The sequence below is a fragment of the Staurois parvus genome, unplaced genomic scaffold, assembly GCF_062004578.1.
Source record: "Staurois parvus isolate SC_StPar_1 unplaced genomic scaffold, SC_StPar_1.0 ptg000354l, whole genome shotgun sequence".
Classification (NCBI taxonomy): Eukaryota; Metazoa; Chordata; class Amphibia; order Anura; family Ranidae; genus Staurois; species Staurois parvus.
In genome coordinates, this window is record NW_028318150.1 from 310,608 (window position 1) to 334,311 (window position 23,704).

The window sequence follows — 23,704 nt, forward strand, 5'->3', positions numbered from 1 at the left end:
CCCTAGAGTTTATATTGTCATTAGTCTCTAAATGTCTACCATTTTTGCAATTTATTGTTTTCTCCTTTTTTTTTTTTTTTCTCTTTTTCTATACACGGCACTTATGTACGCAGTTTATTTCTATGTCTCTCCATCAGTACATATTCTGTAATATTCACCGAATACCTTGTATGTTTTATTCCTGTTGGTCAATGCATCTGTTTTTGACTGATTCTCTGCTGCTATCTATTCTATAATAAAATTCTTTGTAAAAGAAAAGAAAAACAAATAAGCCCTATCCGTGTCTGTGTGTAGGATTGATTGTGGCAGATTTTATTGGTCATCTTTACCTGCAAAGGGCAAACTAAAGGGGTTACCTAAAGTGGAAGAATTCTGGCAAAATCTTTTTTTAAAGTTCATTAGGCAAATCCATACTACACGTGTACCTGTTATTCATTCTCAAAATATGCACGAGGAAGTCAAACAGTCACATCAAATAAAAGCATTGTATAAAGATTGAGGGCCAATTCACAATTTCTGAGTTCCAGATGCGTTTGTTCATATGTGCTTACATGCATTTGATGTGCTTTCAATGCGTTTGTGTGTTTTCTGCGGTTTAATATGTTGACACTTGAAAAACCTCAGGACAGTTTGTGTTTTGGTGTGTTTTTGATGTGCTGTTTTAACAGTTGGACATACAGGCACAAAATATAATACAAGCATAAAAGTTCTGTGCAAGTGCCAAAAACTGTTGACCTGCTTTAAAGAAAAAAAAAAAGTTAATTGAGAGATCCACAGCAACCCATGTTGTGTCTTTTCATAACTGCAACCTGTGAGGGTGACTGGAGTGCATTTGTAGGAGACAGGTTAAAGGAGAGATTCAGACTGAAGTGTGATGTTTGAAAGGGTTAGAACAGGAAACCTATTCTCCCAATATTTTATCAAATTGACTTGTACATTATTCTGTACAGGGACAGTACTTTCTTAACCAGATGTTTACATAAATTGATGACCAAGTCTGAAGTGCACGTCCAGTTCAGCCCTATGGCTTTCCTGGCATAGAAAAGCATTCAGCATAGAAAAGTTATTTGGATGTGCTGAAGTCAATATCCCCAAAGATGCCAATCAGACACCAGTCCGGTTTGCCTATATTGGGAATAGTACAATTCTGGGAAATAAGAGGCATTGTACACTTTCCGTGGTTTTCATTCTTTTAACTAGGTATTAATGTATGTTTACCGCTGCTCAAGGTAGAGAGACTCCCAATCTCCAAGCACAATAAGCATAATGAATAAGCGCTGTCTTTAGCATGAACCGCGCTTACCTGCAAAGTTCCCCACTGTATTTCCACTGCCTGTATTGGTTTTATCTTGGTTCAATAAAGTGGATTGTTTGGAGTGCAGCCAATCAGACATCCTTTTGTTCTCATTGGTATTAATGTAGTTACTGTATATTCCCTGTGCTGTTTGTTTGCCTTGCCTATTAGTTCAGCTAGCTTGTCCCTATTCACCTAAGTGATAAGACAACTTCCTGTTCCGGGTCACACAGTGATGATGTCTTGCCGTGGTCAAACATTCGAACTTTGAACTCAATGGAAGTCTATGGGACAGATCCTTGTAAATTAAAAATTTCTCATTTTGAGGGCTTATATGCAAGTTATTGGCCATAAAAGGGGTATGGGGACTCGGGTACTGCCCTGAGGGACATGAATCAGTGAAAAAAAATAAAAAAATATTGTTAACCACTTGCCAACCACGCTATACGCTATAGCCGACTGATGGTTACGTCCTCCCAGAACACGCCCTCCCGCGCAGCGGCACGCAGCAGGCGACCCCCGTGATCGCTGTGTTCTACAGACACAGCTGATCACGTGATGTGGTAAACGAACAATCACAGCAGTTTTTTACCATGTGATCAGCTGTGTCCAATGACACAGCAGATCACCAGGTAAATACAGTTGCCGGTTATCTGCTGCATTTTCCTCACGGTGTCAGTGTGAGGAAAGTACTGCCGATAACCAGCAATTGTCAGAGAACAGATTGGCACTGATCAGTGCCCTAATGATCAGTGCTCAGCAGTGCCAACCACCAGTGCCCAGCAGTGCTGCCAGTCATTGCCCATTAGTGCTGTCCATCAGTGCCCATCATTGCTGCATATCAATACCACCTATCAGTGCCCATCAGTGCTGCCTATCCATGCCACCTCATCCATGTCTCAGTGTTGCCTATCAGTGAAGCCTCATCAATGCACATCAGTGAAGGTGAAAAATTACCTGTTTGCTAAATTTTATAATAGAAACAAAGAAAAACTTTTTTTTTTTCAAATTTTTTGCTTTTTTTTTTTTATAGCGCAAAAAATAAAACACCCAGCAGTGATTAAATACCACCAAAACAAAGCTCTATTTGTGTGAAAATATTATAAAAATTTCCTATGGGTACAGTGTTGCATGGCCGCGCTAAAAGCTGAAAATTGGCCTGGGCAGGAAGGGGGTATAAGTGTCCGGTAGACAAATGGTTAAAGGACCAGTCATTTTTCATTGTTTAAAGTTAAAAAAAAATAAAAATTCCTTTAAATATGAGGCCCCTTAAACTACCTGCAAAGTTGCATATCTGTGCAATGTATATAACCTACTGCAGGACTGACATTTAAAAAAAAAAAAAAATGACATTCTTATGTTAAAAAAAAGTGTGGGGTCCCCCCCTAATCCTTACCAGATCCTTTAGGTCTGGTAGGAAAATTAGGAGGGACCTCACAGTAATTTTTTTTTTTTTTTTTAAGTGTGCGGAGTTCCCCCTAAAAGCCCTACCAGGCCCTTTAGGCCTTAAAAGGAGTTTTAGGGGGAACCCTACCCCCAAAAAATGCGGGAAAAAGTGTGGGGCCCCTAAATTCCCTAGATTCAGACCCTTGATCCGAGCACAGGAAAGGGGGGGGGCAAATGAGCAATGACCAACCTTACCAAGTAATGTGCCCTCAGCATGGGGACGGTGTCTCCATGCTGATGGGGACAAAGGTCTCTTCCCCACAACCCTTGCCTGGTGGTTGTGGGGGTCTGCGGCCGGTGGGCTCATTAGCATCAAGGTACCCTTTTATATTTATACCCTGATGCTGCCCCCCCCCCCCCTTGTGAATGAGTAAGGGGTACCCATTCATTGAAGGGTTAAAATTGTGACAAAATAAAGAGACCAGACTTTTGAAAAAAATCAAACAGTTTTTGACAAGTCCTGTATTTAAAAAAAAAAAAAAGCCAAAATAAATGGTTCCAGCATTGTAACACATCGTCAGTCATGGCATCCAGCATTGTCATGATAACACTGACTCACTGAAATAAAAAACCCGACACTTGCGGACCAGTCAACACCTGCCAACCACATTTGCTAGTCAGATGTAACAATTGGGCGGCGCTAGCTTACACCTTACCTGCAACTGTCAAAACTGTCATTAACAATTGGGCGGACCTGATGTGCTGTTAAAAATTTGAGAACATTTTTTACTAATTTTAATTAGATGCAGCTGTTAAACAGGTGCAGAAAAATTGGGCCTTGGGTGTTGGTGGTGCTGGACACTGTAACCCCTCACAGTTACTCTTACTGGGCGCAGGAATGGGTCCTGCTGTTAAAAATTGTTAAGAACTAAAGAAAAATTGGAATGTAAATTAGATACACCTGTGAAACAGGTGCAGAAAAACTGGGCCTTGGGTGTTGGTGGTGCCTGAACACTATAAACCCTCACAGTTACTCTTGGGTGCAGGAATGGGCCCTGCTGTTAAAAATTAACAATTAGAGAAAAATTGTAAAAAAATTTAAATTACATGCATTGTTAAACAGGTGCAGAAAAATTGGGCCTTGGGTGTTAGTGGTGCCCTAAACAAAAAACATTGTTGGAAGCTAGCATAATCATGATTCAGGAATAGGATAGGCAGTCTTCAAGGGATCCCAGATCCCTAACAAATTTAAGCAGTTACATCAGCATCAAGGGCTTGATAGCTGCTGTGGATCCAGGACTGATTGATTTAGATAAATGTCAGCTGGTCAACGGAGTCTGTGGACAGACGCACTCTTTTATCGGTCACAAAACCTCAAGCAGCAATGACTGTCCATTTGGAAAGCCCGCTGGATGCGGGACAGGCCAGTAGCTCAATGGTATATTGAGCACGTTCTGGCCAATGATCCATCTTCAAGACCCAGTAACCCAGTGGATCCTAAGTTGCAAAGGTCTCCAAGTCTGCTCTTGCCCTTAGATAATCCTGCACCATATGATGCAGACACTGCTGATGGGTGCTTAAACCTAACAGCCCTGGGCACTGAGGACTAAAGAATTGCTTAAAGGCATCTGTCAGCTGGCCGCCTTCTCTACTGCTCTTCCTCTGATGAAGCCTCAGAAACAGGTTGTCAGGAAATGGAAACCTCCCAGTGTCTGGAAAGGTGTTACACAAATTTTTCTTCAAAGTGTTTCATCCTCTGCTCCCTCTGTGTAGGCAGGATGAGCTCTGCAACTTTACCCTTGTAACATGGATCAAGAAGGGTAGCCAACCTGTACTGATGCCTCTCCTTGATGCCATGAATCCTTGGGTCCTTTCACAGGCTTTTCAGAATCAGGGAGCCCATGCAGTGTAAGTTTGAGGAGGCATGAGATTCTGAGTCCTCTGGGTCACTGAGGATGACACTGTCAGGAACTACCTCCTCCCAGCCACGCATTTCTCTTGGCTGGGTTGCTGAGGACCGAAAACAATCCTTTGAAGACTACCGTATGTTATCCTCTACTTCCATGCACATTCCACAATCCTCCTCCTACTCTTCCTCCTCCTCCTGTGTGTTCTGCAGCCCCGCAGCAATGGTATCTGCATCAAGGGGGCCATACTCACACAGGTACTCTTTGAAGGCCCTCTGATGCATGTGCAATCGCTGCAGCATTGCCAATGTTGAGTTTCACCTGGTGGGCATGATACAAATGAGGTGGTTGGTGGGCAGGCTGAATTCCCGTTGAATGTCAGCCAGTCGAACACTGGCCATGTATGACCACTTGTCAGCCTGGGTAGCTGTTCACCAAACACTGCACCATCATATTCAGGATGTGTGCCAAGCATGGGACATGTGTCAAGTGTCATGTGTCAAGTATCAGAGGGCAGAGAGAAGGTTGGTGCCATTGTCGCATACAACCATTCCTGGCTCAAGCTGCTGTGGTGTTAACCACCTCTGAGCCTACTCCTGCAGAGCTGACAGAATCTCTGCCCTGGTGTGGCTCCTGTCCTCTAGACACACGAACACCCGATGTTTGAGTCAAACTTATGTTCGACTCGAACATCAAGCCCATTCCTAATAATAATGTTTGTGAATGCTCTGCCTGCTTGTGGCTGTGTCAGGTCTAATTACTGTGTCCAGAAAGGTCTGATTTATGGTGCAATTCCTTGCCATGTGTAGAATATCTCCATCTACCAAATGACATTCATGAAAGGTAGGTATATTCCATTTGCCCATTATAAGCAATCTAACAGTGGTAAAATATGACCTTTGAAAATACTGTTGTATGAGTTTACCTTGGGCTGATATAACTGCAAACATAGGAATGAGAGAATTCCTTCTAACAATGCTCTATCAGGGATAAATTTATTCCATTGATGCTGAATATGGGGTACATTAGAGTGATTTTCCTTACATAATATCCTTTAATCCATAAATTAGTTGCATATGCTAAGGCTGAAGTAGTATTTGCTCCAGTAATGAGTGATGAAGCAAAATTTCTGTAACCCTAACTGGGACTGCATTCCTAAATTGGAGATCTCTAAAACAGACATGTGCATTATGATTCCTTTTTCATATGAAAATGTCATTTTTGGAGATTCGGGTGTTTACAAATCTCTGAATGGACATAGTAACAAATGTTAACAAATCCAGGAGAAAGTTAAATCAAAATTAACAAATGCATATGTTTCATTCAGATGACATCACATGATGCAATAGTAGTTCAGGCCCAGGGGGAAATTAATTCAGTTTTTGAATTTGTTCAATAATTCTGATAATGAATGGATCTGAATTTCATTCATTCGGATGCACATGACACCATTCAAAATTGTCAAATCAGCTCCTGCCATTTCTCTTGGTGGGTTGGACTAGCATCCAAAAAAACTGAATATTTCTGATTCGATAATATATCGAATATATAGCAATCTTCCAGAAAAGCTGCAAAATGTTTCAAATCCAACTGAACCAATGAATATAGGAATTAATGAATTGTTTCAACATAATGAATATGATGAAACATAATTCTTCAATGAACAAATGCACCTGATATTAAATAAAAATTTCCACTCCTAAAATACAAAATGTCTGATATCTCTAGTTCCTATTTTAGTGAGGAAATTCTTTAAATCCCTTTCCCTGAGAATACAATTGATGGAGATGATTAATTGCCACTTGGGTCCACTGAGGGCCCACTGAGGGCTACTGGCATTGGTTAGGAAGTGTACTGGTTCTGATTTATATCAAATAGGATTTATTAGTTGAGTTGGTTTGGGCTGTATTGGGAGCATGTATGTGCACCAGCAGGGAGAAATAGTAGTATTGCTGTAGTTCTGGTAATGCCAGGCCTTCTTGGGTGAAAGGAAGCTCTAAAGTGAGTAGGGTAAATATGGGAGGCTTGGGGTACCAGAAAAAGGAAGATATCAAGGAGTTAAGTTCTTGGAAACCAAACTTGCATTTAGGATACAAACAGGGGAACTGGGAGTATTTTGTACAGAAATATGGGGAGAGATGCTATTTTGAACAAATTGATTCTTTCGAGAAGAGTAATAGAGAGACCTGCCCAAACTGCAGTTTTAGGTTTTAATGCTATGATAATGGGAGTTAGGTTGCTTTCCACGTATTTGACAGGGGTAGCTGTATTTCTACTCCTAAGTATCTAAACTTATCAGTATGTGTCAAGAATAGGTTGTTTTTTTTTGTAGAAGAGACATACTTATGTGTCTTCTGCAGTAAAAAGCTCTTTTTCTGCCTGCCAGCAATCTGCTTAGTATTGTACACTCCCAGAATGCCTCGATGCTGGGAGGAATTAACTCTCAAATATGGATGTAAGGTTTACTACATCCTTGGCTGGCCAATCAGGATTGCTGAAGCCACAGTATTTGAAAGAGGACCACGCTAAGATAATAATGTGGACATTTCAGAGCTAGAGCAGAGGTAAGTATAGCAGACTAGTCTCACCATAACTACCCCTCCTCAGCAGTAGTTATGTTACATCTGAGCTTTGAAAAGGGTCATTTTAGAGTGTCAATGACATCTTTAGATAAATATACTCAAGTTACTTGATGTGGTATCAATAGACATTATGGCTGATTACTGTAAAGGATTCAATTAACCATTTGAAAATGGTTAATGAGGCAGATGATATTTCTTCAAGGGAAACATGGTTAATCATGTTTGTTAACAACAGACGCCAGACTGAACTTGTCCAGTTTAGAAAAGACGCTAAGCTGTAAGCATGAGAACCTCTCTGCAGGTGTTCTTGAGATGTGATTCTGATTACAGACGCTAAGCAGCCAAGAGTTGCACTGCTGGAAATTACCTGAGGGACTGATAAAATGGAAGATAATATATTACATGAATTAACAAATATTTAACTTTAATCTTTCATCAAGTATACAGTCATGACATTTTTTTTTTTTTACCTGAATACAAGCATAATATATAAATTGACACCTGGTATAGAGTCATTGCCCTAAGTCAAGTCTGGCTCTTGGGGTGTGCTTATTTCATGGCTTGCTTTTGCTCATTTAATTTCTTTCTGTGTCTTTTTACTTATCATTTTTTTTATTTTTCTGCATAGGTTTGCTTAAAAAGGCAAAAGGAAAGGACAATATTGGGCAAATATCAGAAGCTGTTAGAAAGCATTAAGATTTCAACTTTCAAACATTTATAGCAGTAAGAACAAGATGATTGTCTAAGATATTTTAATAAATGGAATGTGTAGTGTGTAGTGATTTTGTATTTACATTCTTTCTTATGCTCCAGACTAACATATTTAGTTTTTTTAGCCAGCAGGCAGAGCTTTATGCCTAGTACACACAATCAGATAATTGGACGACTTATTCATTTTTTGTTGCATGCTATTCTCATATAAAATATGAAGAGGTTACTAAAGTTATGAAAATTTGGAATACAACTTTGTAAGTGTTGTAATATATTGTATTGAATTGTAATGTATTCTTTTGTTTCTGAGCATACGTGGTCTAGGTCTCTCAATTTTTTTCGGACTAATCCGGTACTGATTAAATTAAAATCATTCACGCTGTTATCGTACAAGAAATATTTCCATGCTTGTTACTTCAAATATTGCCACATGAACTGTCGTGATCGACTGTTGAAAGCTGTGTCCTAATGATCAGATTATTGTACAATCCCTCCAAATGTGATTTTTGACATCAGATTTTCTGATTATGTGTACAGGGCATTAGGCTCATTTTCACATATCTATTTATTTCTGTTTGCAGCCAATTGAAATAAAAAAAAGTATTTTGTTTACAAGCTTTGTAGCTCAAGCTGGATTTTACACATGGACGACAGATAAAGCTTAGCTTCATTATGGATTAGAAGCTTCCCTAAACTGGCTATGTGTAAGCTGTGCTGTAGGTTTAGTATTGTGCCGTGGAGAAGGTTCAAGACAGGCCATTTTCAGACTGTTTGGCTATTGTTAGGCTTGCGTATTGACTGATCTCCCGTTGTAGAGTGGGAAGTAGAAGAAAGCAGAATGCCAGACTTTTGACAACTACTTATCTGCTTTTATAATTGAAATAGAAACATTACGTAATTTCATCAGTTCCTCATACTAGCCTCCTTTCCGTTAGGGAGAGATTCTTCAAACCAGTGCAAGAAGTAAGTTAAAAAAAAGCCTAAATTTGCAATAACTTTACCCCAAACTTTTAAAACTTAACTCCTATGCAGATATAAAAAACACAGATGCAGCTCTTTAATTTTGAATAATGTAAATTTATTATTTAAAGACAAGCAATATATATATATATATATATATGTATATATATATATATATATATATATATATATATATATGATCATATGCTGCCAAGGAGCATACTGATATGGAGAGAAATTAGAGTGATCCAGAGACGAGCTCATCAATGTTCTGTGTTTCTATTTATTGTCCAATCACAGAATGGGATTACTCCAGGATGACCTGGGTTCAGATGAAATGGGTTGCATGATGCGATGCTGATCATCTGGCTGAGGACATCTACTCTCCCCTTACTGGTGAGGAACCCTCTGAAATTAGGATAAATAGTGCAGCAAAATCCGCTTTGGCCATATTTTAGGCTTCATGTACACTGTGTTCCTTTGGATGCCTTTTCTCCTTACATGGTAAAAGCAGCATTTTTCACAAGTGTTTATGCATGTTTGCACGTGTTTATGTTTGTGCATTTGGCATGAAGGCATTCAATTGGCCAGAATATTAATCAAAACAATTTTATCCCTTCCAAAATGTAAGGCTGGACCTGGACCTATCTTTGTATCATGCTGCTTTAGTTTTGACGAGAGTGGTCAACTGGTTTCGCAGCGGATCTGTTAAGCAGTGCGTCTCTATAGAGCAGGCTATCTCCCTACGCAACCACCGAGCACTTCCCTGGATCAAAGCTGTGTAAAAGAAGGGGTTCTCCCACGCTCCCCCTTCTTACATTTCTACTTCTTGACCTTTGGGATAGATATTTGGACAGGATCCCCTATCATCTTCTATGAGGCCTATTATACCACTTTTTTGGGACCCTAAAGTTTCCACTGGCTCTGTCCCGCACAAAATTTCTGACTTGGCATAAGTCCCACCGGTTGGTTCAGATTTTATGTATTGGGATGGTACTCCCTCTTTCTTCAATCTTCCTTATTAGACCTATGTCCATTTCTCATTGGTTGGAATGCAGTCAGTTGTTGTCCTTTATTTGCTCTGTACTCTCTCAGTGATATTTAACATCCTTCTGTGTTGTGCACATCCTGATCTTCTTGATTACACAGACCACCGAGCAACAGAACTTGATGTTTCATTCTCATTGGAAAGACTGGAATAAATCCTTTATACTTACTCACCATTTATCTCTAGCCAGTTGGGCCCATGAGATTAGCTTCAAATTAATATCTAGGTACAGGAGCCCAACCTTTCATCATCTCTATCCATCCCTGACTTATCTCTGCTGGTGTTGTCAGCAAAGTCAGGGTACCTTGACCCACATCTGGTGGGCCTGCCCTCCTGTTCATTGGTTCTGGACCTCGATCTTGGAGGTGTACACGAAAATCACTGATGTGACTATACCATACTCCCCCCATATAGCACTGCTCTCTATTATTCCTGGTACTGTCAAACATTAAGAAATACACATTACGGCATTTTTTAACAGCAGTTATCATACACCGTTGGAAATCGACACAGACAACTTTTGGAATGGGTTTCTGAGATGGACTATATTGAGCATATAGAGGCTCTTAATGCACGTGAACTGGGCACCTATGATTGTTATCATCAAAACTGGTTCTCCTGGAAGGTCTTTAGATTTTCTCAAGAACTGAAAGATCTCCTCATAGCATGTTGAAGTGGAATCAAATGCCCTCCTTAGTATATTATATTTTCATTTGAGATTTCATCTGTTTTTTTTGTTTTGGTTTTTTTTTTGTCATTTCCCTTCCTCCCCCCCACTTTCCTATTTTTTTTTACCCCCATCTTCCTTCAGAATTTTTTTTCTTTCCTTTTTTTTTTTTTTTTCTCTACTCCTTTTTTCTTCTTTTAACTCTGTCTAGCATTAATTGGCTTTGTAATTTACGCATATGTGCTCCTATGTGGGGTCAGCTCTCATGACTAACTTTTACATATAGTAATTTTGGTCTGCAAAGTAAGTGATATGATTTGCCTTTACTTGTTATAATAGTGTTGTTATAGGTTGGATTTGTTATCTATTTGCTTTGTATTGTGTTTCCATGCTTTGTTTATATGAAAATCTTTAATAAATTCAGATTGAAAATAGAATACATTAATGCATGAAGATATGCATTTATGCTCATTTGCAAGTTTTTTTCTGCCTAAACGCTTCTCTCCTGAAAGCAAAAGTGATTTTTTTTGTTTATGGCTTTAAATGCTTCTGCCTGTAAACACCTATGTGCATGGACACATAGGCTAACATGGAGGGGCATTTAGAGGCAGAAAAAAAAGCCGTTTTTGAGCTGCATTTTGCATTAGGCCTCAATGAGCTTCTAATTTTTAGATCCTTTTTGTGTGGAGCTCAGCTTTAAGCAGCACTTTGCCAATGTCCTTGTCTAATATTGTCAATGATGTTTTAGGTTTTGTTGTAGACAAGTTGAAGAGATTAGCTTAACCACCTCAATACCAGCATGTATGTTACACCGTGATTTTTACTCTGTCATGCAATAGTGTAAGCAAACTAAATTACATTTTATATTTTCTTAGACAGATAGAGCTTTCTTTTAGTGGTGTTTATTAAGCACTGTGTTTTTTTTTTTTTTTAAATATTTTTACCATATAAAGAAAATTTGAAAGCAAAACTTTTCCCTACTTTTTGTCATAAAACATATCAAATAGTCTGTTTAATAAATTTAGACCAAAATGTATTCTGCTACTCTTTGGTAAAAAAAAAACAGTATATAGTGTGTGAGTGTGTGTGTTTATTTATAGATATATATATATATATATATATATATATATATATATATATTTATTATTTTGTTTTTTCACAGCAATAACAAGGTACAGAGCCATACTCAATGGCTCTCTTACATTTATCTCTGATCTATGCTGTCCAATAACAGCACAATCACAGTTAAAAAAAAGAATGATTTTAAAGTATCCACTTGGAATTGAAAGTACCTAACTGATGGTTTAATTACTACAGCAGTCGCAAGGTGGTTAATGTAAATAAATCAATGTGTGTTGATGTTTAAAATTGTCTTGAAATGTCAAAATGGCAGTGTGTGTGTATATTTAATAATAATTAATAGAATATATAATAATAATAATAATATAACCCTTATTAAATCAGACATGCAGTCATAAAGGAAACATGAAAACCCTACAGAGAGACCATCCCAGATTGTATATAAGCAAATTGTGCTGCCAATATAGCTTGTGCACTGTTTGATGTTTTGTGTGTTTGCTATATCCCTTTACGTTCTTCCCCTTTGTATGTGTGCCTGTACAACTCTAGCTAGATACTCCCAGCCTCCCCTTGCTAGAAGTTAGTTTTAATTTTGCCCTTGCAGAGTGTACTTTGCCTGCGAATCTTTTGGATTTGGCAAGCAAAGTTGCTACACAAATGTTTTTATACTGTATATGTACAGTATCTCACAGAAGTGAGCACACCCCTCACATTTTGTAAATATTTTATTCTATCTTTTCCTGTGACAACACTGAAGAAATGACTCTTTGCTACAATGTAAAGTAGTGAGTGTACAGCTTGTATAACAGTGTAAATTTGCTGCCCCTCAAAATAACTCAACACACAGCCATTAATGTCTAATCCGCTGGCAACAAAAGTGAGTACACCCCTAAGTGAAAATGTCCAAAATGGGCCCAAAGTATCAATATTTTGTGTGGCCACCATTATTTTCCAGCACTGCCTTAACCCTCTTGGGCATGGAGTTCGCCAGAGCTTTATAGGTTGCCACTGGAGTCCTCTTCCACTCCTCCATGATGACATCACGGAGCTGGTGAATGTTAGAGACCTTGTGCTCCTCCACCTTCCGTTTGAGGATGCCCCACAGATGTTCAATAGGGTTTATGTCTGGAGACATGCTTGGCCAGTCCATCACCTTTACCCTCAGCATCTTTAGCAAGGCAATGGTCGTCTTGGAGGTGTGTTTGTGGTCATTTTGTTGAAATTCTGCCCTGCGGCCCAGTCTCCAAAGGGAGGGGATCATGCTGTGCTTCAGTATGTCACAGTACATGTTGGCAATCATTGTTCCCTCAATGAACTGTTGCTCCCCAGTGCTGGCAGCCCCAGCCCATGACACTCCCACCACCATGCTTGACTGTAGGCTCCTCACCTGGTTGCTGCCACACATGCTTGACACCATCTGAACTAAATACGTTTATCTTGGTCTCATCAGACCACGGGATATGGTTCCAGTAATCCATGTCCTTAGTCTGCTTGTCTTCAGCAAACTGTTTGCGGGCTTTCTTGTGCATCATCTTTAGAAGAGGTTTCCTTCTGGGGCGACAGCTATACAGACCAATTTGATGCAGTGTGCAGTGTATGGTCTGAGCACTGACAGGCTGACCCCCCACCCCTTCAACATCTGCAGCAATGCTGGCAGCACTCATACGTCTATTTCCCAAAGACAACCTCTGGATATGACACTGAGAACGTGCACTCAACTTCTTTGTTCAACCATGGCGAGGTCTGTTCTGAGTGGAACCTGTCCTGTTAAACTGCTGTATGGTCTTGGCCACCATGCTGCAGCTTAGTTTCAGGGTCTTGGCAATCTTCTTATAGCCTAGGCCATCTTTATGTAGAGCAACAATTCTTTTTTTCAGATCCTCAGAGAGTTCTTTGCCATGCGGTGCCATGTTGAACTTCCAGTGACCAGTATGAGAGAGTGAGAGCGATAACAGCAAATTTAATATACCTGCTCCCCATTCACACCTGAGATCTTGTAACACTGAGTCACATGACACCGGGGAGGGAAAATGGCTAATTGGGCCCAGTTTGGACATTTTCACTTAGGGGTGTACTCACTTTTGTTGCCAGCGATTTAGACATTAATGGCTGTGTGTTGAGTTATTTTGAGGGGACAGCAAATTTACACTGTTATACTAACTGTACACTCACTACTTTACATTGTAGCAAAGTGTCATTTCTTCAGTGTTGTCACATGAAAAGATATAATAAAATATTTACCAAAATGTGAGGGGTGTACTCACTTCTGTGAGATACTGTATATATGTTCTATATCTGTGGTGTCAGTTCACTAAAGGATTGCACATGGGATATGAAGGTCATGTGACTCATGGTTAGGAAGTATTACATAAGATAATGTCCTATTGGATATATTTTTCTTGTCCCAGAGACACTCCAGGAAGATGAAATCTCTCCAAAGTAAAATGTTTAGATTTCACCCTTCCACTTCATGCAATGATCACCAGGAGATATGGAAACAGAGTGGACAAGGCTGGCAAGGGACTGCAAAAGAAGAATTAATGGGCTCCTCTGTGTAATATCATTGCACAGAGCAGCTAAGTATAACCTCTTTTTTTATTTTAATTAAAAAAAAAAATAGCCTTTAATGTCACTTTAAGAATCCCTACTGATGAAGTGATGCACATTTGATTCTTGCCTTTGGTATAAACAAACCCAAACTTTAATAAAGTGTATTTAAACCTCAAACTAAAAATATAATATATTACAGCATATCAGTCCTTAGTATTGTGGTTGTATTAATTAGCTTTTTATCAAGCTTCTTTTGCTTTATTTTCATCTGGTTATTTTGCAAATAACACATTTTCTGTCCCCAGGTGGCTACATCACTCCTCCACTGTGTCTATGGCGTGAGCCATGGTTGTCTCCCTAAGCTGCTCCCCTGATTTGGACTACAAGCAAGTTTATACCTCTTCATCTCCATTACATAGGGGGCAGGACAATTGATACTTTACAGACAATAGCTAGGAAGGATGATATTCTTCATTGCAGCTCACAAGAAGAGGCGAGGATACTGCATTTCTGGGAAGAGCAACAGGTGCTTGCTGAAAATATTCTTAGCTTGGAAAAAAAAGAAAGAAACCTAAAGCAGCCACCACACCTAAGGACTGCAAGCCGCAATGTATTACATTTTTGTTCTTGGATTTAGTTATCCTTTAACTTGCAGAGAAAGCCGATGAAAAATAACTGTCTGTATTTTGTACTATTGGCGTAAAGTGGACGGTTTTCTTTTCCCACACACTTGTATGAACAGAACCTTTTGATCTTACAGTTCTTTTAGTAGAATTATTCCTGCGCTACAACAAGGAAACAACATCTGAGCCTCCTCCATCAGGACCTCATGTGAAAGCAGATCTCTGTATTTGTCGGGAAGTAGGACACGTTGGCAGATATCCTTTCTGTGTGTTACAGGATACATAGCAGGTGTATAATGTGACCGCAGCTTTCCTTACAAATGTACCCAAACTTACCCTAGATGTTTTCAGTCCGTGGTTGTTATATTTCAGCGGGAAAGCTGCCAGTGTTTATACTTTGTGTGAGAGACAAAGTGACTTGACACTGTCCGATCAATGGGCATGAACTGTATCAGACACAAATCTGTTCTTGGGTCTGGGAAGAGTAGAGGAAGGAATGCTGCTTAGTACATTGGTGGCTACTTCTTGTCAATTTTTAGCACAATCTGCTGAATACTTTTCGAATTTTGTAATGTTGAATGGCCAAATACATAGATAAAATAAGATTTGGTTTTCTATCCATCCAGTTCTGAAATTTACACAGCCCAGCCAGATGGCACAGCCAGCCTGGAGACCTACATTTTCTCTACGCCAGTCAAATAATATGACTAAGTCTCCTCCCCACCCCCAGCCTGTGATTATTATTATTATACAGGATTTACATAGCGCCAACAGTTTGCACAGTGCTTTATAATATAAAGGGGGACAGTACAATTACAATACACTTCAATACAGGAGGAATAGGAGAGCCCTGCTCATGGAGATTACAATCTAGAGCAGGGGTCTCCAAACCTTCTAAATAAAGGGCCTGATTACTGTCCTTCAGACTTTAGGGAGGCCGGACTGTAGCAAGTAGCAGAAGCAAGCATCCTGGTGTCAGTGGAGTAAACAACTCCCTATTATTAGTATTGGGTAGCAATAGTTGCCCTTCATTGGTGTCCGTTGAAGCAATAATACCACATCATTGGTATCAGTGGGAGGAATAGTGTCCCATCATTGGTATCAGTGGAAGGAATAGTGTCCCATCATTTTTGTCAATGGGAGGAATAGTGTCCCATCATTTGTGTCAGTGTGAGGAATAGTGCCCCATCATTAGTGTCAGTGGGAGGAATAGAGCCCCATCATTGGTATCAGTGGGAGGAATAGTGTCCCATCATTTTTGTCAATGGGAGGAATAGTGTCCCATCATTTGCGTCAGTGTGAGGAATAGTGCCCCATCATTTGCGTCAGTGGGAGGAATAGAGCCCCATCATTGGTGTCAGCGGGAAGAATAGTTTCCCATCATTGGTGTCAGCGGGAGGAATAGTGTTCCATCTTTGGTGTCAGCGGAAGGAATAGTGCCCCATCATTGGTGTCAGCGGGAGAAATAGTGTCCCTTCATTGGTGTCAGCGGGAGGAATAGTGCCCCATCATTAGTGTCAGTGGAGTAATAGTGTCCCATAATTGGTGTCAGTAGGAGGAATAGTGCCCCATCATTGAGCATAGATGTGCCAGGAGAGAGGAGTTTCTCCTAGTGTCAGGTGCTCTGAAGGTGGTGCAATGTGTGAGAGGAGTGTGGTCAAATCTTTCCCAGCTCTCCTGGCTCTTTCCTGGGGAAGCCATGGAGGCCAGCGGGGCTTCTCTTGCGCGGAGCTCGCAACCATCCCCTGGATTGATGGGTCACATGCCTGCCTCAGTGAAAGCTGGGGCTGGTGATCGATCTGCCGCTGGTGAAGATAAAAGCGTGGAATCAATTTGGGAGAGAGTGGTGGCCAGGATTAAGGTCCTGAATAGGGAGCGAGACAAGCTCTACAAACTGAGAGTGGAGTTGAAGCGACTACGAAAGCAGGGTGAGAGCATGTATAGCCAGAACCATGGGTTCATAGATACAGAAATCCAGTTGGCTAAAGTCCGGGTGGAACACCAGGAAACCATTGTGGTATAGATGCTGAAATTTTTTTTTTTGCAAAAGATTAGGCTCACCTAATATTCATAAGGCCAAGAGAGAGTGGAGGTATGGTCCATCTTACTGGTCTCTTGTGGCCGAGCCTTACAGTGGTGTGGTGATGCTGTTTAAAACCTGCATGGTAACTGTCCGGCGGGTTATTGAGGTGTAGATTGGGAGATGTATGGTGTTAGAGATCCTTGTGGCAGGGCAGGAGCTGCGCCTAATTAATGTTTATGGGGCGCACACAAAGTGGGACAGGAAATGCCTTTTTACAAGGATCAAGCCATTTCTTTTTTCTTCCCGGCAAGTGGTCTTTGGAGGTGACTTTAATACTGTGACTATGCCCAAGGACAGGAAGGACTTCAAAGACAAGCTGGGATATGATAGCTTTTTTTTGAATAGTATGGTTAGGGATGCTGGTCTTGTGGATGTGCATATTAAGCACCTCCCAGATGACACAGGGTTCACCTTTCATCGAGGTAATAGTCAGAGTAGGATAGATAGGTTTTTTTTTAAAGGAGACCTCTGCTTTCTCTCCCCCAGTGGTGCAAGCAGAAGAGTTCTCTAATCACTGTATGCTATCTGTGGTCTCGAATGCTTTAGACTCCCCTCAGAGGGGCAAGGGCATCTGGAGATTGAATTCAACTCTCCTTGAGGAAGAACATGTCATATAATCCTTTGAGGAATTCTTTCAGTCACAGGTGACCATCCTGGACTTTTGTAGCAGCAAGGCTGAGTGGTGGGAGCTGACCAAAAAGAGGATCGCTGGATTCTTCAGGGGCCTAGCCAATAGAAAGCAGTGTGATAGACACATGACCTATCAAAGGTTGTGGAGGAAGCTGGATATTCTTGTCTCGAGAGGAGGAGATCCTGCGGCAATCTCTGAGGTGAAACTCCTCCTCGGGAAGTGTCAATATGACTGACATGCTTCTTTGGTACTGGAGATGGACTATGGGAAGTACCACTCGCCTGACCCTTACCAGAACTGCAAACAAGGTGTAGCTGTTAAGATGGTCGTTGGCCTTAAGGATGGTACAGGTTCCTTGACAAAGTCCAGGTCAGGGATCCTGGAGGTCGTGAGGTCTTTTTATGCTGAACTTCATGGGAGGAAAGAACTTGATTGAGGCAAGATGGAAAGCTTTTTGGACTCTACTCCAGGTCTAAATGGTGGAAATGTTCCATTGATGAATTTGACAGAGATCAAAGTTGAAGAGGTGATGGGGGCAATTGAGCAGCTAGCCATCAAAAAGTCACCTGGGCCAGATGACTTGATGGCTGTGTTTTAGAAAGCTTTTAAGTCTATTCTGGCCCCGCATTTGGTAGAGATTTTTAACAGCTGCCTCGCTGAGGGGACTCTTCCCCCTTCCATGAGGCACTCAGCTGTGATTCTTCTGTCAAAAGGTAAGGATCCTTTGATGATTGAAAACTGGCACCCCATCAGCTTTCTCAATGTCGATAGAAAGGTGCTGGCAAAGATACTTTCCAGGCATTTATCATAAGTAAGAGAGTCTTTGCTTTCTTGCCATCAGCACTGTTTGGTCCATGGTAGGAGCACCTTCACAGCAGTGTTAGAGGACCTGGAACAGTGCAGGGCTGTAGGCTGGGGAAAGTATTTGCTGGTTTTGGATCAGGCAAAGGCTTTTGATCATGTCAACCATGAGTAGCTGTGGCTGCTCCTTAGTAAGTACGGTCTGCCAAGTGGCTTTGTCCATTGGTTGAAAGTTGGCCTGGAATGCATGTGCACTTGTGTACATCCCGCTCCCATGTTACTTTCCTCACCCTCCTTCTCCTAACCTCTGGGGATATCTCCCCAAACCCTGGTCCTCCACTATCTCACCCCCACACCAGGCATCCTCTTTCTTCTGGGAACAGCTGCAATCCCCTTAATTTAATATCAGTCCCCATGTTCCCAAAAACCACCCTCCCTTTTTCATGTGCGCTCTGAAATGCCCGCTCTGTCTGTAATAAGCTCACCTCTGTCCATGACCTTTTTGTCTTCCGCTCCCTTAACCTACTAGCAATTACAGAAACCTGGCTTCAAGCAGCAGATTCTTCTTCTCCCGCAGCACTTTCCTATGGAGGCCTCCTCTGGACCCACAAACCCAGACCCAGTGGTCGGAAAGGAGGTGGGGTTGGTTTGCTTCTATCCCCACTGAGCACCTTTAAAATCCTCCCTAACCCTCCCTCTCTATCCTTCTTTCGAGACTCACTGCATTCGGCTGTTTTCTCCCATTTCTCTGAGGATTGCAGTGATCTATCGGCCTTCTGGATCGGTGTTTCTTGATGATTTCTCCGCCTGGCTACCCTACTTTCTCTCCTCTGAAATACCCACTATCATTCTCCGAGATTTTAACATCCCTATTCATGTCAACAACCCGGCTACATCCCAACTCTTCAACATAACCTCATCTTTTGCTTTAACACAATGTATACAGTCCTCCACTCATTGGAATACATTAAACCTTGTTTTCTCCCATCTTTGCACTCCCTACAACCTCACAAACAGCCCCTTTCCTCTCTCTGATCGCAATCTCATCACCTTCACAGTCTCCTCATCTTCAAACACCTATCCCTCCAAGCAGCAAACAATTACCCACAGAAACCTTCACAACTTGAACCCTGCTCCTTTCCATTCTGCAACTGACCAACTCTATGACAGAATCTCTCCCCCGTCCTGCCCTGACCTGGCCACTTCTGTCTACAACAGTTTGCTTTCATCCACACTAGACTCACTTGCTCCTCTAACAACACAAAGCATCAGGCCCCGACCATTACAACCGTCGCAGACTGACGACACTAGAAATCTTAAACGACATAGTCATGCGCTGGAGCGATTGTAGCGTAAAACCAAATCTCAACAAGCATTCACCTTGTATACATCTACATTCTTAACATACAATTCCTCCCTCCATGCTGCCAAACAAGCCTATTTTGTCACTCTTATTAATACTCGTCGTCTCTTCTCTACTTTTAACTCTCTACTTTCTCCACCTCCACCTAGTACCTCACTCACTGCTCACGAGATTGCAGATCATTTAAAAAACAAGATTGATGCAATTCGTAGGGGCATCTCTACTGCACAGACATCCATCCCACTTAGCATGACTTATTCTAAACCTCAACACTTTCCTCTTTTGACCTTGCTACTACCAAAGAGGTCACTAAGGTTTTTTCAGAAGCCCGTCTTACTACCTGCCCCCTGGAACCTGTCCCCTCACAACTACTACGGTCACCCTCTTCTTCCACTGAAACTGCCCTACTAAAACTCACTAATGACCTACTAACTGCTAAAACCAATGGCCACTGCTCCGTACTCTTACTACTTGACCTCTCTGTGGCTTTTGATACTGTTGACCATCCGCTCCTCCTCAAAAAACTCCACTCTCTTGGCCTCCGAGACTCTGCTCTCTCCTGGCTCTCCTCCTACCTATCGCAGCGCTCCTTCAGCGTTACTTATAACTCTGCCTCCTCCTCTTCACTCCCTCTTTCTGTAGGGGTCCCTCAAGGTTCTGTCCTTGGACCCCTACTCTTCTCCATCTACACCTCCTCCCTTGGTCACTTGATAAACCCCCATGGCTTTAAGTACCATCTCTATGCTGATGACACACAAATCTATCTTTCTACCCCTCACCTCACCCCTTCAGTCTCCTCTTGCATTACTAACCTACTAAGCGACATATCGGCATGGATGTCACTCCACTTTCTCAAACTCAATCTTTCCAAAACTGAGCTCATACTATTCCCTCCAGCCTGTGCCCCCACCCCTGACTTCTCCATCAAGATCAATAACACAATCATCAGTCCCTCCCCTCATGCCAGGGTACTAGGTGTAATCCTGGACTCCCATCTGTCCTTTCAGTCCCAAATCCAATCACTGTCCAAATCTTGTAGACTTTACCTCCGCAACATCTCCAAGATACGGCCATTCTTAACCTCGGAAACCACTAAGCAACTTATTCACTCCCTTGTTATATCTCGCCTTAACTATTGTAACTCCCTCCTCATTGGCCTACCTAATCGCAGGCTATCCCCTCTTCAGTCTATCATGAATGTTGCTGCCAGACTCATGCATCTTACTAACCGTTCTGTATCAGCCACCCCTCTCTGCCAATCCCTCCACTGGCTTCCCATTGCCCAACGGATAAAATTCGAAACATTAACAATAACATATAAAGCCATTTATAACTCTGCCTCAAATTACATCACCGATCTTGTCTCCAAATACCACCCAAACTGTACTCTCCGCTCCTCGCACGACCTACTGCTCTCTAGCCCCCTTGTCTCCTCCTCCCATGCTCATCTCCAGGACTTCTCCAGAGCTTCCCCCATCCTCTGGAACTCTCTACCCCAATTTATCAGACTATCGCCTACTCTGCTCACTTTTAGGCGATCTCTGAAAACCTATCTCTTCAGGGAAGCCTATCCTGCCCTCAGCTAATAATGGAATCTTCTACTCTTCCAACCAGTCCATCTCCCACAGTTACTACCTTTTGTACCACTAGCCCCTCCCTCCTAGATTGTAAGCTCCAAGGAGCAGGGCCCTCCTATCCCTCTTGTATTGAATTGTATTGTTGCTGTATTGTCTCCCGTTATATTGTAAAGCGCTGAGCAAACTGTTGGCGCTATATAAATCCTGTATAGTATTAATAATTGTATAAGGGGGCAGAAAGCTTCCCTCTTGGTAATGGTTGGGTTGGGCATTTCTATGAGGTTGGCTCTGGGGTGCGCCAGGGTTGTTCTCTGAGTCCCCTGCTCTATGTGTTTGCAATTGACCCCTTCATCAGGAGGCTAGAGAGCAGCATGTTGTGTGGGGTACCAGTGGGGCACCCGGGTGAGCCACCTTTGAGGGTTGTTGCCTATGCGGATGATGTATCAGTGATTGTCACTGGAACAGATGAAGCAGAGGAGGTGGTCTCTGACTCTCTGAAGTATCAGGCTCCAAGATCAATCAGGATAAGAGTAACATTTTCTGGATGGGAAAGGAAAGTGAGGTGTTTGATCTCCCGGAAACCTTTCCAACACCCCAGAAAAAAATTAAGATACTAGGCATTGAATTCAGACCCAGTGATTATGGCCTTAAAAATTGGGAAGGCATGCTGAAAGTTGCCAATACTAGAGTGATCAGCTGGAAGAGATGGAAGTTATCTCTGAGGGAAAGGGTTGATTTGATTAAGACTTCTCTGATTCCGATCTTCTTGTATGTCAGCTTTGTCTGCATCTTGCCAGTATCTCTCAATGATAGGGTCTCTAATGTGTTCTTCCAGATGCTGTGGGGGAACAGACTGAACCTATCTGTCCAGGATGGAGGGAGGCTTCGGTATGGTCAACCCAGTTCTTATTTTTTCTCTGCTTTTTCTCAAGTTTAACATTGATAATATCCTTGCAGTGGAACCTCCTGGATGGGCAGGCATTTTTAGATCTTGGTTTAGGCCTTTTCTATGACTTTGGGAAGAAGGTGACCAAGTGAAGAATCTTGGGGTCATCGTGGGCAGCTTCCAGCCTACTTCTCTCTGTGCCTGAAGTTGCAGTGGCGATTGTCGGCTGAAGATCTCAGATGTGCTCCGAGGAAAGTCCTTATGAGCCGAGTCTTGAGCAAAGTCTTTCGTGACCCACTGGCCTTAAGGGATTGCCCAGGTGAAATTATAAGGGAAGGGTTAAGGCTGATTAATTTGGATAGAGTCCCCCTTAAATTTAGGGATCTGGCCTGGCTGTGCTTCCATGGGAGGCTCTATGTTTGGGGCAATTTGGGGCAGGTGAGGAGGAGATTATGGACCATTTTCTGCTTTGTTTCCCTTTTAACATAGAGGTATACAAACAGGTGGGGAGGACTCTCTATGTTCCTTTCCACTCTAGGCTGGGTTATGCTGAGTGGGTGTATGGAGCATTCAACACTGGTGGGGTTTTTTGTTTGGATACACTTTGTTTAGTTAGCCTAGTAGTTTGTTTTTTCGCCTGGAATGCAAGGTGTCAGATCACCACTCAGTGTAAAATCCTTCCTGTTCAGGTGGTGTGTGACATTTTGCATGAGGTTGGGAAGATTCGGGTGCTTGAGAGAGACAAGTGGGGTCGGGGGGGCTTGGTTGAAGGCGTGGAAGGGTTACAAGTCTCCCTGACTACCAGGAGTCTTTTTCTATCACTCTAGTTTTTTTTCTCGATGCTTCATTTTTGAAAAATGGCTGTGTACATACATGATGGGTTGTGCCACTTAGGCCCTCTCTGCTGCTTTATGAAAATAGTTTTGTATAGTTTGAAAATTTTGGTAGTAAACTGTATATATTGTATAAATTCTGAACATGGATACACATTCCTTTTGTTTTCTGTTGTATGACTGTACTATGATTATGTTTTTTACTTTTGTATAAAATTCTGTTGCTTGATTCTTATCAATCAACAATCAATAGTGTCCTATCATTTGTGTCAGGGAGAGGAATAGTGTCCCATTGTTGGTATCAGCGGGAGGAATAGTGCCCCGTCAGTGGGAGGAATGGTGTCCCATCATTGGTGTTAGTGGGAGGAATGGTGCTCCATCACTGGTGTCAGTGAGAGGAATAGAGCTCCATCATTGGTATCAGTGGGAGGAATAGTGTCCCATCATTGGTGTCAGTGGGAGGAATAGTGCCCCATCATTGGCGTCAGTGGGAGGAATAGTGCCCCATCATTGGTATCAGCGGGAGGAATAGTGCCCTATCATTTAGTATCAATAGGAAGAATTGTGTCCCACCATTGGTGTCAGTGGGAGGAATAATGCCCCATCATTGGCGTCAGTGGGAGGAATAGTGCCCCATCATTGGCGTCAGTGGGAGGAATAGTGCCCCATCATTGGCGTCAGTGGGAGGAATAGTGCCCCATCATTGGCGTCAGCGGGAGGAA

The 23,704-nt window shown here is 41.9% G+C and overlaps 1 protein-coding gene across 1 annotated transcript in view; it reads left to right on the forward strand.

The window, feature by feature from the left end:
- PGGT1B (protein geranylgeranyltransferase type I subunit beta) overlaps positions 1–15,411 on the forward strand; it is a 95,195-nt gene extending 79,784 nt beyond the window's left edge. The window contains exons 9-10 of the mRNA XM_089684722.1: positions 7,798–7,892; positions 14,491–15,411. Of these exons, the coding sequence (XP_089540848.1) occupies positions 7,798–7,865 (68 nt within the window). The 3' untranslated portion in view covers positions 7,866–7,892; positions 14,491–15,411. The remainder of the gene's footprint in view (positions 1–7,797; positions 7,893–14,490) is intronic.
- The last annotated feature ends 8,293 nt before the right edge of the window (positions 15,412–23,704 follow it).